We start from the raw sequence: 17079 nt of genomic DNA on the forward strand, positions 1-17079 counted from the left end.
AGCATCTTCTGCCCCATCAAGGTGCTGTGTCACTAGCCCAAGTCCTGGCTTACATGATGTCAGATGCTGCCTCTCTTAGTCCTTCCCTAACTTTTGTTCACTGTCCCTGCTGATGGAGCCCTGAACTTGGAGCTGCACACAGGAGCTGCTAGCCTAGGCATGTGCTTAAAGCAGAGCCAATACTCTTAGTCACTGAGCCATCTCTCCAGCCCCTCAAATAAGTTTTTAAAAAATAATTATTTTATTTTATGTGTATAAGGGTATTGCCTGCATGTATGTGAGTGCACCATGTCATGCAATGCCGTGGAGGTCAGAAGAGGGCTTCGGATTCCCCTGGAACTGGAGTTAAGGATGGTTTGTAGCCACCATGTGGGCGCTGGGAATCAAACCTGGGTCCTCTGCAAGAGGAGTCAGTGCTCTTAACTGCTGAGCCATCTCTCCAGCCCCTCCAATAAGAATTTTTAAAATAACAAATGAACTGTGCTTACTTAGGGCTGGAACACTTGTGACCTTGAGTTTTACTGTGTTGGCATGCCTCTCTCATCCCTAAATCTAAATAGCATACCTCAAAAAACTGCCTTCCATTTTCATTTAAAAGAGGAGATCCTTTAAGAGAAATGAGTAGACCAATTTGCAATTTTTGCTTAATTTTTATGCTTTGCTTAATCTTTAAGCCTTTCTGTATATTAATCAGTGTAACAAAACATCACACTCTCATATGTAACAACTGTAATGACTCCTAAGGGTGTCCCTCTTCCTAAAGACTGCTGCTTAAATATAAAGTGTTTATCTTCTATCTCTGTTTAATAAACTCTTTGTCTTATTCTGACTTGTCCTGAAATTATTTTCTGGAGTAAGCAAGGATCTGGTTTCACCTGAGTGGAGGTCCCTCCATGGGGAGCCCCTTGAACTTGGGATGGTAGTGCTACCAACTTGGGGAGGAGAGGGTTTATTTGTCTTACATCTCCCAGGTCACAGTTCATCAGGGAGCCCAAGGTAGGAACTCGGTGCAGGAACCTGGAGGCAGGAACTGAAGCATAGGCTGTGGAGGAATGCTGCTTACTGGCTTACTCTCTTGGCTCCTGCTCAGCCTGCCTTCTTATGCAACACAGGCCTACCAGCCCAGGGATGGCACCTCCCACAGTGGGCTGGGCCTTCCCACATCACTCAATAACATGGCCACAGGCCAGTCCTGTGGAGGCAATTCCCCAATTAAGACTCCCTAAACCCAGGTGTGTCAGGTTGATGCTAAAGCTATCCAGCACAGTCCTTGATTGGAATCTGAGAATTTGGATCTTAGGCGGTTCCCAATGTTTCCTGATGCTACTTGGGTAAACACTATGGTTTCAGTTGAATCTTGATTTCCTTCTGGCATCTGAAACTTCAGTACATACTAGTCAGAGGGCACAGATGTAACGATACTAACAACAGTCTCCAGGCTCTGCTGAAAGTTTCCCTGGTATTCAGTATTTCACATGTGCAGTTCAGTGTTGCAGGAACTTATTATGCTCTGTGTTTGTGCACCAGAGAGGACCTTGAAACACTGCTGTTTCCTCTGGACTTCGTCCCATGCACCTTTTCTCTTTTCTGACTTTCTTTTCCTCAGAAGAAATCATAGCCATCAGCTATGCTTATCGGTGAGACCTACCTCTCATCAAGTCATCAAATGTGGGAGTCTTGTTGGAAATGCCTACACAGGGTTATTGTATATGTGGCACATGGAAAATTACGTTCCCTAAGTAGGCATGGACACATTGGACACACAGTCCCCTACTGTGATGCTTAATCTTAATTTTCAACTTGGGATTTAGACTCACCATAAAAACAAACCTCTGTGTGTGCATAAGTAAATTTCTAGACTGAATTCATTGACATGAGAAGACCCATCCTACCTGAAGCACCATTCCTTGACAGAGGTCCCAGGCTGAATAAAAGGAGGAAGTGAAATGAGCACCAGCGCTCATTTTACTCCATTTCTGATTAATGGTAACCAGCTGTCTCATGCTCTTGCTGCCCCAACTTCCCTGCCAAAAACTGTGCCCTGAAACCGCCAGTGGTCACCGCCAGCAGTGGTGCAGTGGCTGCTCCTCTGTTCTTGTGGATGCCTCTCCTTCATTCTCACAGGCGTCGAGGCCGCTCTTCTGCTCGCCCAGTGCTGCCTCCTGTCGTCGCTGCTTCTGCCCGGTCCCAGACCCCAGGGCTGGTGAGGAGACTGTGTCAGCAGAGCCACATTCAGACACAGGAGACCAGGTTCAGTGACACAGGTCTCCTTTATTGCAGGAAGGCACAAGCTTATATAGGGATAGTGGTCCAATCACAGCACAGCAAGTAGATACCTCATTAGCATAACAGGTTTAGCGTCCTATCACAGTACAGCAAGTAGGATACCTTATTAGCGTAACAGACTTAGCATCCTATTAGCATAACAGACTTAACATCCTTTCACAGAATAGTGGGTAGAATGCCTCATTAGCATAATGGGTATCAGATTACAGAGCCTGGATTCCTGGAAACCATGTGACCCTGACTGTTGCAATATCTAAGTGTTGCAATTTTGGATTCCAAGGATGGTGATTAGGGAGTGGCTAGCTCTAGGCATCAGTCTCATGATCTGCCAATGGGAGCAAATGTCATAGGCGTTCCTTGTGGCTCCAGCAGTCAGGCAGTTGCCTCGGGCCTGCTGTATGGCTGTCAATAAGACTTTCACCCTAGGCTCAAGCCTGTCTCCACAGAAACCCTAAGCCAAAATAAGCCCTTCCAACTTAAGTCATTCTGTCCAGACATATGTCACAGCAACAAAGTAGCAATATACCTACCAAGCATATTCTCATTTCCTGACTAGCTGTCCCTCTGTTGCCTGGTGCTCAAAGACACAGGTCCCTGTCTCCATTTTCCACCTGGGTGAATGGCGCCTGCTGATGGAATATTGTCTTGGAGATAGCTCTGATTCTCTCTGATTCAGACAAATGAATGTGAGCTTCAAAAAGATATTGCATTAGGATTTAGGACTAATTTTTTAAAGAATTTCCTTTTAAGTTGTGTCTTCTGTGACTCTTATTTTTGATGGTTTGTTTTTGTTTTTTGTTTGCTTGTTTGTTGATTGGGCTTTTGGATTTGTTTTTTCTTTTTGCTTCATTTGAATCAGGATCTCACCATGTAGCACATCTGGCCTCAAACCTCTGACAAGCCTTCAGCATCTGCCTCCCAGCTCCTCAGATTGCAGGCATGTACCATCATGCCCAGCTGCTTTCTCCTTAACTCCAGCTTATTTGTCATTGCAGGATCTGTGAGTATTACCTTTAAATTATACTAACCAGTATCCCGGGATACTGAATAGGTAGATTAAATCAACCAGAAGTTTGCTCCCCGCAATTCCCAGGAGCAGTGTCAGTTCATTGATATTTTCTTTATTATTATTTCACTTGACTGGCACAGCACCCACTGGGAAATTCACAATCAAGAAAGAAATAGCAAAAATTTCTATTCTTGTTCTAAAAATATTTGGTCTAGCATTTCTACTGCTTGTTCAGGTATGAATGCATGCAAAGGGATCCTCTTCAAATGGCCTTTTCTTTCTTTTTAAAATGATGATAGCTAAAGTTTTTTTTTTTTAAATGTCAAGTTGACTTAGTCAATGAATGAACAAATTATATTTTTGGATGTTTGATGTTCAGTAAATAAAGCCAAAAGGTGGTATATAAAGCCGCTCATTTGGTGCAACTTTCTGCAACTGAAAATGTTCCAGGCCATCAACTGCCCAAGTAGTAGTGTTACAGTCAAGACTCTTTGGAGTTAAGGCACTTGTGTGATAACTGATATAGCTACCCACATTGGACATTGTCACTTGAAACTTTGGAGCAGCAAAAAACGTAAGGGAAAAACTGATGAGTACGTGAAGATGTAAGGCAGGAAACGATAGTCCAGGGTTTCCTATTAGCTTTTTCTATGTAATAGTCTTCTTCAAAAAAATAATGGTCTAAAGTATTTGTATCCTGATTTAATAGAATCTAAAGGTGCAGATCAATGGGGTTAATTTTTCTGCTGGTGGGCTGGCTCATGTAAAGAGATGCAGGTGAGCTAGGGGTGGGCTGAGGTTGGCTGGGGTGACAAACGACCATGTGCTACAAGGTCCTTTTCTTATGTGGACATCAGGTTCTAAGAGCAGCAAGAGTGTCCGCACACTGCACACATGTGTTGTATTTTCTTTTGTCCCAGTGGCCACAGAAATCTCATACCCAAGTCTAGAGTCAGTGTGAGAGAGGCTGTGGACTCTGTGGGACACTCCCTTCCATCACTCCCTTACACTTTGAATTCAGTGAGCCCAAGTTTTAAGATCATCTAACCTGTACATATTAATCTACTTATTGGTAAAGCACTTAAAGAATTTCTTTTTGTTGTTTTGTTTTTTGAGAAATGGTCTCACGCTATAGCTCAGAATGAACTGGAACTCATTGTGTAGCTCAGACTACCCTCAAATTTGTGGCATTTCTATCTCAGCCTTCCCAGTGCTGGGATTATAGGCATGAGCCACCACACCCATCTAAATTATTTATTTTTAATTACAATTGCAAGGCCAGACAATAGTGTCCAGATTAGTCCGAAGTAAAAACCATAATGAACAGTAAGGATTTTCCTGTATTCATCAAATTTCTGTCCCTGTGACAAAATGCCAGAGAAAATCCCTTTGAAGGAAGAAAGGTTCAGGCTCATAGGTTCAGAAGATTTTGTCCATGGTTACTAAGTCCCATTATGCTGGGCCTGAGTTGAGGTGAAACATCATGGCAGAGAGCACATGGTAGAGCAATGCTACTACCTTTATGTGGGCCAGAAAGCAAAGAGAAAAAGAAAGAGCCAGGACTGGGGTCAAGGTATGCTCTATGAAGACCTGCTTCTAACCAAATTCCTTCACCCCCTGCATTATCCGATCATCTCTCAGGAGCAGAACCATCTAGAAACTAAGCCTTCAACACATGAGTCTTTGGGGATATTTCAGATCCAAACCATAACAGATGAAAGGGATTAAATAAGAGAATATTTATATAAGCAGAAGATGAGATAAGATTTGAGAGAGCTGGAAGGTAGCAGGAAGACCCGCCTGCAGAGCAACAATAAATGATAAAAGAAGGATCAGACGTTTAAATGAGGGGCTGGAGAGATGGCTCAGCAGTTAAGAACACTGGTTGTTTTCAGAAGACCCAGGTTCGAATCCCAGCACCCACATGTCAGCTAACAACTGTCCGTAACTCCAGTTCCAGGAGATCCAACAGCCTCTTCTGACCTCCACAGGCATTGCACAACACGGGTGCACTTACCTACATGCAGGCAATACATGCATACACATAAAATAAAATAATAAATAAAATAAAAAAGAAGTTTAAATGAATGATAAAGAGAAAAAGGGGGTGAAAGGAGAGAGTGAGAGACATTAATATCCACAGAACTGTGACCTCCAATGCTGTTGTCACTGGAATTATTTGGGTCAGGGCCTGAGCCCTATAACAGCAAGCCAGGTTGGGCCTCTCATCCTCAATAAGCCAATTAAACAAGCAAGCAACAGTAAAAAGCAGAAGAGGTCTATTTAGTCAATGTGGCCATATTAAGAAGAAGAATAAAGAGGTCCAGTGGTCCCCAAATCTGTCTTTCAGTTTTAACATAGGATTTATGTTTAAATAGAGGGCAAGAGATATGTATAACTAAGTGGTCCAGATCAAACTGTGATCCTGCCCATCACCATTGTCTCTGCCCTAATCCAGTTTCTCTTGCAAATGTCTGACAAATTGCCAAGTCTCTTTCAGGGAACCAAATTCCCTCTGGCCAACACCAGGCTTCAGCCTTTTCTTTCTCCAAGAATGGGATTTTCAGGTCATGAATGTCTCTGTTTAGAATATTTTCAGTCCTGTCAGAATGGTTAAACACTGAGACAAGGCTCCCCAACAAAGCAACCTAAATGTTTAGGGGGGAAAAAAGCTGACCATTTTAACAATCCCATGGCAGTGTGTAGAAGAATTCCTAAAATGCTCGTGCTTGTTCTACTCATAAATGAGCAGATTCATGAAAAGACAAATACCTACAATCCTGAGATCACAGGCAATGGGTGACCTACTCTGTGTTCAAACCCAGGTTACCTCACAGGATACCATAAAGCTCCTTAACACCACTTAACATGGTTAATGTTCATAGAACTTTCTTTGGCTAGATTTTTTTCAAAGTATTTGATAAATATTTATTTGCTGCATTCTATAATAATTAATTCATATAGTGAATGTCTTTATTAGCCTTTTTTTTTTTTGTCTTTTTCAGACAGGGTCTCCCTGTAGCCCCAGCTGGCCTGGAACTCACTTATGTAGGCCAGGCTGGCCTTGAACTCACAAAGATCCACCTGCCACTGCCTCCCAAGTGCTGGAACTAAAAGCAAGCACTGCTTGGCTTAGCCCATTTTTCATGTAGACATATACTTTATTTTGTCACAAATGTGTTTTGGATTTTAAATGCATATTAAACTTTGGGATGCTTTTCCTTGGTAACTGGTCAACTTTTGCTTACACAATGTCACATAACAAACAAGTCCAAACTGTTATCCTTCATGTAACACACCTGTACAGCTTTGTGGCTTAGCAATGACTTAAATGGGTGTGCCTAACCTTGACTCCAGACTGGCCTTATATTGGCCTCACACATCTCTTCTAACACTGAAGCTGAGGAAGCATCATCTGCCTAAGAGATCTTCATGGCAACTGCCAAGACCATTAGGGTCTGGAGCATACAACACCTCCAAACACCATCCCAGGCTGCCTTACTGTCCAAGACCATTGGTCAAAGCAGGTCACAGTCACATGACTACATCTAGCATCAATGTAGCAAGGAATTATATTCCACAGGATGACTCAAGGCAAGGATAAAGATTTAGAATGAAATTATCTAATCTGTATGCCCTGGAAAATCCAACTTTCATCTTTTGAAACTAGTACCTGTAGGGACATCTAAAAAGATATAACTAAATGAATCAAAAATAAACTTTACTTCTGATTACAAAGTATAATGAGCTACCTATTTTCTGTTTGCATTTCACAGGTTTTTACATCATGTTTGGGAAGAAAAAGAAAAAGATTGAAATATCTGGCCCATCCAACTTTGAACACAGGGTTCATACTGGGTTTGATCCACAAGAACAGAAATTTACTGGCCTTCCCCAGCAGTGGCACAGCCTGTTAGCAGACACAGCCAACAGGCCTAAGCCCATGGTGGACCCATCATGCATCACACCCATTCAGCTGGCTCCCATGAAGGTATGCAAGGATTCTGTCTTCAGATTGACTTCAGAAACATGGTCTTATCTGATACAGTGTATGATCTTTATGAGCAAGCCGTAAAATGCCTGAACTAATTTTTAAACATCCACATAGTAGCCATAATTAGTCTGCATTTTGTAGCACATAAAAAGGACACTTAAACTTCAGATGCTGATTAAAAATCAGTCTCTTAAAATTCAAACGTAAAATTCAACTACAGAGTAAGAAAGGCTTATTTCTACATTAAATGGGAGTTTTAAATATTTCTACTTAACAATATTATCCATCTCCTCTGGTTAATATTGGCGATAGCCTCTAGTCAAATATTTTATTGGACAAATTTTGGTTGCTTTTCTATTTTCCTTCAAAATATTTACACTCTGCTTTTATTAAAATGTAAAATTAACAGAATTTGATAACAATAAATCATATTTATAAATATATACATGATTTATATAAAGTTTGTCTTCAAATTTGTCTTCATGGTATAAGAAAGAACTATTTCAAATGATAGCAAATAATTTCAGTCCTAGAATAGTCTATAATTCACCTAAACGAACAGCTAGTAGATTTTTGGCAAGGAATGTTCATGAAGATAACTGCATGCTAGCAGAATGCAGGCTCGGTGATTTATAGATGTGCTGAGGTAATGCAAAGAAAATTCAGACACTGAAACTTCCTCTGCGCTTCTGTGTAAGAATTCCAAAGTCCATCAAGCATCTGTCCACAAGCTCTCCACGGGCGTTAAACTTCATAGGTATTTATCATCATATTATGCAGCAGATCATACAATCCAGACTAAGCAGGAAGTTCACACTCTTCTGTTGCTTGTTAGACTGATACATACCCATGCTACAGGGACTCTTATTCTACGTTGCTATGAATCGTGCATAATTGTGTTTGATTTATATATTATATGTAAAGGAATTTCAAAAAGATGTGAAAATGGACTAGAGTTGGTAAATGATAGGAGACAGTGTAATTATTTCAGCTGACTGAATTAGAATAGTGGTCCCATCATTCATGCAGGCTTTAGGATTTTTAATTCTGCTATTGAACATGTGCGTCTGGTCTGTCCAAATATAATACAGACTCTTCTCTCATCTTGGGAGTTTGATTTCCTATGTGATTTTTTTTTTAATTTTTCATTATAACAAAAATATTAAGTGTAGAAAATGTATTTGAGAAGCTAAATCTTTACAGACAAAAAGCTTTCAATTTAAATCAGATATTTGTTAAAACTTAATAAAAACTTGCCAATTCACCAATTTTAGGCTAGTTGACATTAGGCAATTGAATATAATTCTCTGCCTAAGAGAAGGGCTAACCCTTTACTCACAACAAAATAGAGCAAACCACTTCTGACAATAAGTTGATATTAAAAAGAGTTTGCTTCTTGTTTGTTTTGTTTGGTTTTTTTTTTTTTTCTTACATTTCAGGTTTTTATCAATCACGGAAAATGGGATAGAGATTAGGCCAACAAAATTCTTATTTTTATTATCAAGGTGAAACCAAAATTCCCAAGTGTTAGACTAAGGCTTATTTTCATAAATTGAATTGCCACTATCAGCATCTTTGAATAAGGAACATTCTAGAAGGCTTAGAGAAGCATACTACCTAAAGACCCCAGATGTACTGTTTTATTAGGGAGTGTGTTTCCTACTAGGCAAGGACAGAATATCATTTATTTCATCGTGATTTTTCATTCGTTCAGGTCCTAGGCAGGCTCTGCCTGACAGAAGAGAAAGACTATCCCATTTGAGTATTAATCCTCCAAACAGTCTTCTAGATCTCCCTTCCATTTTCTGGGCGGGTCGATTCACTACCTTTCATTGCTACTAAAACCTGTCAGTCCCACTGGAAATGAGCTAGGATGATCCAAGTACTGAGCCCCTGAGCCCTGTAACGTTCTCACTCCTTTTATAGGTTTCCAGCCCTAATGCCAAGTACATGGGTATTCAGTCTGTGTGTTAGAGACAAGTCACTGATGACTGTGCACTGAATGGGAAGTATGTCTCAGGTGTAGAAACAACCCTGAATTTCTGTATTTGGGGCCTTTTCTTCTTACTGTGATCAAATGCCTGACAAGAAGCAACCTAAAGAAGGAAGGGTTTATTTTGGCTCAACAGTTCAAAGAGACACAACCCATCATGGCCAAGAAAGCTTGGAATTAGGGACATGAAGCAACTGGTCAAATTGTATCTGTAATCAAGAAGCAGAGGGACTGGAGAGATGGCTCAGCAGTTAAGAGCACTGGCTGCTCTTGTAAAGGACCCAGGTTCAGTTCCCACAGAGTGGCTAACAACCATCCATAACTCCAGTTCCAAAGGATGTGACAACCTCTTCTGACCTCCACAGGCATTGCAGGACATGGGTGCACTTACATATACGTGGGCAATACACTCATACATATAAAATAAAAATAATAAATAAAATACCTTTTAAAAAAGAAGAGATAAAGAATATGAAGTGAGGCCTGGCAAAGAGACCTCAAGGCATGGCCATCCCCCAGTGACCCTCTTCTTTCAGCTAGGTCTTGCAACAAGACCACCCCCAGCTTGGAAGCAGCTATTCAAATACATGAGCCTTTCGGGGACATTTCACATTCAAACTATACCAGGATCTTATGAACAATTTTGCCTCTAAGATAAATAAAACAGTCAAGGGATTACAAAATGAGATCCAGCTTGGTTAACTTTCCCCCAGAAAGAGTACTTTAACCAAATATATTCAACAGAAGGAGATTCACATGATCCAGGACCCCTCCTACCCCCAAACTCCTGTACAGCAATCTTACATTTCTTCAAATACTATGAGTAGACAATACTGGCAGCCAGAGAGAATCCATTGCCTCTACCAGCCCCTCAGAATAAGTAAAAATAAAAGTCTGAAGGTGTCAAAGCACACTGTTCAGCTAGGATGATCACAGATTCTGGAAATAAATGCCTTATCTGAAATTTTTTTTCAAGAGAACTTATAGCTAACTTGTAAATCATGTCTAATAACTCTTAAAAGTCAGCACCATCTTTGAAATGAGAAGCTATGAGTGAATTGGCATAAACAACTGATTACTGAAAATGCAGTTATGCAGATTTAAAGTTACTTTGCCCACATTACTTAGATTCAATAGGACCAACAGTTCTAACTGCCCTCTCAAATGGACAAAGGCAAATGAAAGAAAGACATCGCGACGTGAAACAGACCATGACAGAAGTGTGTCCTCCCTTTATTCTTCTGGGGGGGGGGGGGGTCCCATTGCTGGTTTAGCACTGGACAGCAAGCTTTAAGCAACATCCTGTCTGTGGAAATCTGGCACTGCAGCCAGTGCTCCCTGGCCTGCTGGGCTTTGCACTGTTCTTACTCAGAACCTCACACTTTCTTACTGTACCTACAACTTACAAGGGCTCTGCTATCCTGTGTAGACTCACTTCTGTCAGTGCTTTGCAAAATGTGTAGCAGATCAGAATCACCTCACAGCCTTGATAAAAACACAGATTTGGACTTCGCCCTCATTTCTGATTCTGTAGGACTGAATCGGGGCTTCAGAATGTTCATTTCTAAATTCGAGTGTTCTGGTTTGTTTCTCCAATGCTGTGACAAAACACTCTGACCAATACCAACTTGGGGAGGAAAAGGGTTTATTCAGCTTACATCTCCCAGGTCACAGTTCATCAGGGAGCCCAAGGTAGGAACTCAGGGCAGGAACCTGGGGGCAGGAGCTGGAGCACAGGCCATGGAGGAACACTGCTTACTGATTTGCTCCCCTGGCCCCTGCTCAGCCTGCTTTCTTATGCAACACAGGCCCACCTGCCCAGGGGTGGCACCACCCACAGTGGGCTGGGCCCTCCCATATCACACAACAATCAAGAAGATGGCCCACAGGCATGGCAACAGGCCAGTCCAATGAAGGAAATTCCCCAATTGAGGCTCCCTCAACCCAGGCGTGTCAAGTTGACACTAAAGCTATCCAGCACAGCTAGTTTGAGGATCAGACTTTGAGAACCTTTTTGAAGATGTTAATCAATGATAGATATAATCAGCATGACTTTACTCTGGTAAAAATTCCCAAAATATCAGCTATCTTATAAGAAACTTGAACTTGTATCAAAAGTTGAGTCTCTTGTCCCCAAGCGAAGAGCATGCAGACTAACTGAGCTAATCTGAGTCCCCAAAGGGAAAGATCCCTTTAAAACATTTGGCAAGGGGCTGGGAGTGTAACGCAGTGATATAGTCCATGCTTCCCATGTGTGAGACCCTGGGTTCAAGCTCTAGCAACTCTTCTCTCCACCTCCAAAAAGGGTTTTGTATTATCTGTTTTGTTAATAAGAACAGCATAAGCAATATTACCAAAATTGCTCCTGAATTAAATGGCCACATTTGTCTGTTCTTACTGAATCTCAAACTTGTCCTTTATAAACCTCCTGGGGGCTTATCACCCTCATCCCTCAGCTCCAGCTAGAGAGATTGCCATAGGAAATTTCTCTAACCTAACAGTTTGAATTCATTTCAGTGCTAATATCCTTACTCACTATCCTTTATCTAGTTTAGTCTTCAAAGCTTTCTCTTTTTTATGATTTATTTTATTGGGGGGGGGGGCTGGAGGCCAGAAGAGGGTGTCATTTCCCCTGGAGCTGGAGTTACAGGTGGTTGCCAGCTGCTCGACAATGGTACTGAGAACTGAACTGTTTCTCCAGGAAAGCAGCCGTCACTCACACTGAGCCATCTCTCCAGCCCCCAGCCTTCCTTACAGCCTTTCCTTTCTCCTGTCAAGGCTGAGAGGTCACAGAAAACACCAAGCCTCACTGGCTCTCCTGGATCTCCATCTTTGTAATCTTCAGTATTTTATAGCATTCCAAAGTTAGGATTCTGTCTCTTCATTTATCTTCTATCCCAGACCACTGCATTAAAAATTACTTTATTAAAGCCAGGCGTGGTGTTGCACACCTTTAATCCCAGCACTCGCAGAGGCAGGCGGATCTCTGTGAGTTCAAGGCCAGCCTGGTCTACATAGTGAGTTCCAGGACAGCTGGGGCTACAGAGAGACCCTGTCTCAAAAAGACCAAAAAAAAAAAAAAAAAAAAAATTATTAAACCAAACAGGTAAATTGAGAGAAGAGGATCTCAGGTCTGTCTGCTCCATTCTGGAAGATGTTTGCTTTGTTTTCTCCCATTAGAGTTTCTGTTTGAAGCTCATCAAAGCTCATCCACCTTAATTGCTCTATAATTCTCTCTCCCTGTTCATGGTTCACAATTTCACACTCAAAGCTTAGTTTTTTAGCTTGCCGTCTTAGTCTTATTTCCACAGGATTCTTCCTTTCCTTTAATATGTTTTAAAATACACTTTCCTAACATCAAGGACAGCTTTCTAGCATCGGAGGGGCTATTTCTTTTAGTACCTTTACTAACTTCTGAGAGGTATCATCCAGGAACCCAACTGTATAGATGTTTGTCATACTCTTAGCTGAATGAAACGCCTGTGAAAGCAAGGGCTAGCCCAGGGACGCTTTCTACCTTCCGTGTCTGCTTTCTGCCCTGCAGTTCACTGTCTTCACATTACCCTTCAGCTGGGCTGAGTGACCTCAGTCTGTTTATTTTTATCCTGTTTTCCATAAGCTTCCACTCAGCGCTCATACACTGAATCCTCCATGTTTTTCTTGTCCCCTGTATCAGGAGAGCTTTACCTCCTTTCATAGCTGTTGCTACTAAGATACAATATTGAGGGTAGGAACATCTTTCTTACAACATGAAATTTGATAGCCTGATGTTTACTCATCTGGGCCGCCTCTCTTCGTTCCTAAGTGCCTGCCTTGGTGAACATCAATGAGGCCAGAGCAGAGCCAGAAATGGAAAATATTCACAGGCAGAAAGAAGAAATCTGTGGTAAAAACAAGCTTAAGGAGTTTAAAGGGAAAACAGATGACCTACCAGGAGCAGAAGGTGCCAGGAAGACTGACAGGAGATGAAGGCCACAGGTCTCACATTCAGAAACTGTTCTAGTAGCAAATGAATTGATTCACTTAAAGGTCAGATCAAATTGAAAGTGTACCAGCCATATTGATCCAGTGTGTAATCCTGCAGGTTTAAGGGTGGGAGACATTATATAAAGGGGTGTGAAGAGTTGAGATTCAGAAAGCCCTATCTGTGGTTTCCAAAAAACACAAGAAAAACACAAAGTTTATTACAGAAGAAACTGTGTGCCTATTATCAAAACAATTAATTTCATTGGAAACACAATATAATTATAAAATGAAATCTGTTGGGAAGTTTAAAAACTGCTTGTTAAAAATGCTACTTCTAAAAAATTGCAGTAGTGTGTGTATAGCTGACCAGAACCGAGGCTCCCACCAGGACAGATTAATCATCCTTTGTCAAAGTCTCTCATCTTTCTACACCTAAGAAACTGGTGAGGTCAGCACGGGCTCTACCAATCTTCTCTGTACCTTTTACTTTTCAAAACTCCTCAATCCAATTTGAAAATGTCTTTTTAACCAACTCACCAGCAGAGGGACCAGAAGGAAAAAGAAAATGTCTTACTTGCCTAAATCTAGGAAGTTAGGTAACATAGATTTGTTTGCAAGAGGAAAAAGCCAAAAGCAAAGCCAAGGTCATTATTTAATCTTCATTTCTCTGATTCTTCCATTCCTGGAACACTGCTGAAAAGTAGCTTTCCACTTTATTAACGAAGTTAAGACTTGAAGTATACACCACCTGATCCTGCAAATCAGTACCCCTTCTCTCTCCTCCCCTCTCTACCTTCTTCCCTCCCTGTCTCTCTCCCTTTCTGAACTTTAAAAATTAAAAATTTTTAAATTTGGGATTGGCCATGTCAGTGGCATGGTGTGAACACAGGTCTGTGATAAATAGATAAAATTTCCATTATTTGTACTTTGCCACCATCTTAAGAAGAACGTGCTTTGGCAAATTCAGTTAGTCCAAAAGAATGAGGACATGTGAAATGCATCATCCCATACTACCTACATCTTTCAAGTGGAAGCAGAGACATCCCAGCCTCATCCTTACTGCGTGACACTATGTGAAGGGAATTTGTTATGTAGCCAACAGGCTGATACACTATCTCACTTAATCTTCATATCACCTTTCAAGCAGGTGGTGTTAATTCTGTCTTTTAGACAGAGAAATCAAGGTTTAACAAATCAGAGAATGTGAGCCAGTTATGACAGCTCATGTCTATAATCTCAACATTTGGGAGGCTGGCACAGGAGGATTGCCATGAGTTCAAAGTTAGTAAGTACAGAGTAATACTCTGCTTCAAAATAAAATTGGTGAAAGTCCTATAGCTGGCAATTAGGAAAACCCAGATTTGGGCCCAAATACTCCAAACCCATGTCTGTAATCACCACACCATTCTGGCTCCTATGATAAGCATATATTAGGGTATGGAAAAGTAACACATTCTGTTCTCAAATAGGTACCATGATTTTCCCCAAAGCAATTGGAAGAGTTATTGTAAGTATGCTATAGATAAGGGATACCTTTGTTTCTAGCATTTAGATAGTCCAGATCTAGTATATGAACTCCTGCTCACCTGAGAATCTGATAAAGACATCTGTTTAAATACCAGATATGATCTGCTATTATGACTGCCTTAGGCTTTATTTTCTACTTGTGGTGTGCACTTTGTAGGGCCTTCTGTTATGCATGTAGTTCACAGTGTCCTCTAGTGAGTTAGGGAGAATATTTAAACAAAAAATGTCAAGAAAGCATTTGCCAAGAAGCAAAGGGATAAACCTTCAAATGCATGCTACTTGCGATCCACAGCGGCGGCGCTGCTCCCTGAGCCAGCCACATCTGACACCACATAGCAAATCCCTCAGTCAAAGCTCTCTCCTTCAGACCATACATACGGCATGTACTGAAGCCCTGAGAGCTGAACTGGCCCAATGACGAGGACACCTATGCCTCCTTGATTGGAAATTCCATATAAACTGAGGGAATATTCTGGGGTAATGTTCCCAGTTCTGCTCTCCTGGCAGTGGTGACCCAACTGAAAACATTCCTTCTAAATCCAAAGGAGAAGACTATCCCTTGGCTCTTTGTAACGCCTACTCATACTTGGAATGTGAAAGCTTTATTTATCTCTCATCTAGCATCTTCTAGAAATCGGGGTTTTATATTTGCAGCTGTAGGCTTTTTGGTGGAACTGTCCGATCCTAATTTTTATTTTTATTTTTTTTAAACTAAATACATTTTAGTAGAAAACAAAATACAAAATAACTCTTTTCAGAAAACACAAATACTTAATCCTTTTCCACATATTAGAACTTACTTCATCCTTAGAGCATGGTTTGATATGAGTGTGTGCTCATGATTCATCCATGTGTTCACTACACCCACTGCAGTGAGGGGTGGGAGAGAAGGACACCGAAAAGCCATGTTTGGGGATAAACTTGGAAATTCAACATTTTCTACAACTATCGTGTGACTTACTCCAAATTATTCCTTATTCTGTGGCTGGTGGTGGTGCTTGGTGCCAGGGATGGGACCTATTGCAATCTAGGCAAGTGTTCTAACACTGTGGCCTACCCTCTGCCCACCATGATCTTTCTTTCCAGGGTAGGGAAGAACTGGCAGAAATGCATGTATTTGTTGCCAGCTTAGTGTTATCTGCCTGCCTTTTACTCCAGCAGAATTTGAGAGGTCTGAGAGCCTCCTCCCACTCAGTCCCTAGGCCACGCTAGCCCTGTTTCTGTTGAAAGTATTTCTTAAGAGCTTTGTAGACCTCATGGACTTCAGTGTAGTTCACTGAATTAGCCATCTGCTATGGCTTCCTGAAGTTTCTCTGATCTGAGAACATTTGTCCCCTCATAGCCTGCTGTCTGGCCATTCTGTTCCTCTTCTCTGGAGTGTGCTTTCCTAAGAGTGAAGCACTCCATTTTAACATTGTAGTTGCCAGCTAGAAAGCATCAAAATTTGGGAGGTCATCAGATTCTGATTCTTTTTTTTAGGTAAAGAAAAATCCTTCCTTCAACATATGTCTCTCCCAGCAGAAAGAAGAAATCAATGGCTCCTTCAACAATCTGAGCTCTCTTTAGCTGTTCTTTCATAGAAGCTCTGCCTTTCACACAACTACAGGAAGCAATTTTGCTAAGCTTTACATAATAAAGGCCTCCTTCCAGCAAATCCTTTTCACTTGCTTTGGAGAACTCACCATCAACCCCCAGAGTCCTTTCAGCTAAGCCTGTTCAAGGAAAATTAGGATTTCTCTATCATGTTCCGCAAATGTCTCCAGCTTTCTCCCACTATCTTGCTAGAAAATCTTGGCCATGCTGTTATGGAATAAATTATGTCCCTCCCCAAATCCATCTGTTGAAGGCTTGACTCCTAAATTTCTTAGAGATAAGGACTCCCCATTGTCTTCTCATCCAGAAGCTCAATTGAGGAAGAATGACTTCCACCCTCACTTAGATGCTAGAAGTATTTGTTTCTCCACAACTCTGGAGGAATGGAGTCCTAAGACCAGGAAGAGAAGCCAAGCAAGGGTTTGTTGATAACTGCCTAGGTAAAAGCATAACTTTTACCTCAGAGGGGATAGTTTATTCTCAAAGAGATAGTTTATTCTGGAGTCATATATGAGTGACCACGGCCCAGGAATACGGATTCAGGTTACCCCAAATTCCATGTTCCAGTGTGGAAACAGTTTCATGAAATTTTTATAGTAAGAGAACAAAGAAAAGGCAAAAATCAAGACACTTTTCAAATATGTTGGTGGAAACATTAAGCAGGTGGGTACAGCGAGAGAGAGAGAGAGAGAGAGAGAGAGAGAGAGAGAG

General features: G+C 41.3%; 1 protein-coding gene across 2 annotated transcripts in view; it reads left to right on the forward strand.

Annotated features, from left to right (window-relative positions):
• Positions 1–17079, forward strand: part of Pak5 (p21 (RAC1) activated kinase 5) — a 342836-nt gene that overhangs the window by 212983 nt on the left and 112774 nt on the right. For both annotated transcript variants that reach the window (XM_008827193.1, XM_008827194.1), the window contains exon 3: positions 7072–7286. In XM_008827193.1, the coding sequence (XP_008825415.1) occupies positions 7083–7286 (204 nt within the window). In that variant the 5' untranslated portion in view covers positions 7072–7082. The remainder of the gene's footprint in view (positions 1–7071; positions 7287–17079) is intronic.

This window comes from Nannospalax galili, unplaced genomic scaffold (genome assembly GCF_000622305.1).
Source record: "Nannospalax galili isolate Female #2095 unplaced genomic scaffold, S.galili_v1.0 scaffold151, whole genome shotgun sequence".
In the NCBI taxonomy this organism is placed as follows: Eukaryota; Metazoa; Chordata; class Mammalia; order Rodentia; family Spalacidae; genus Nannospalax; species Nannospalax galili.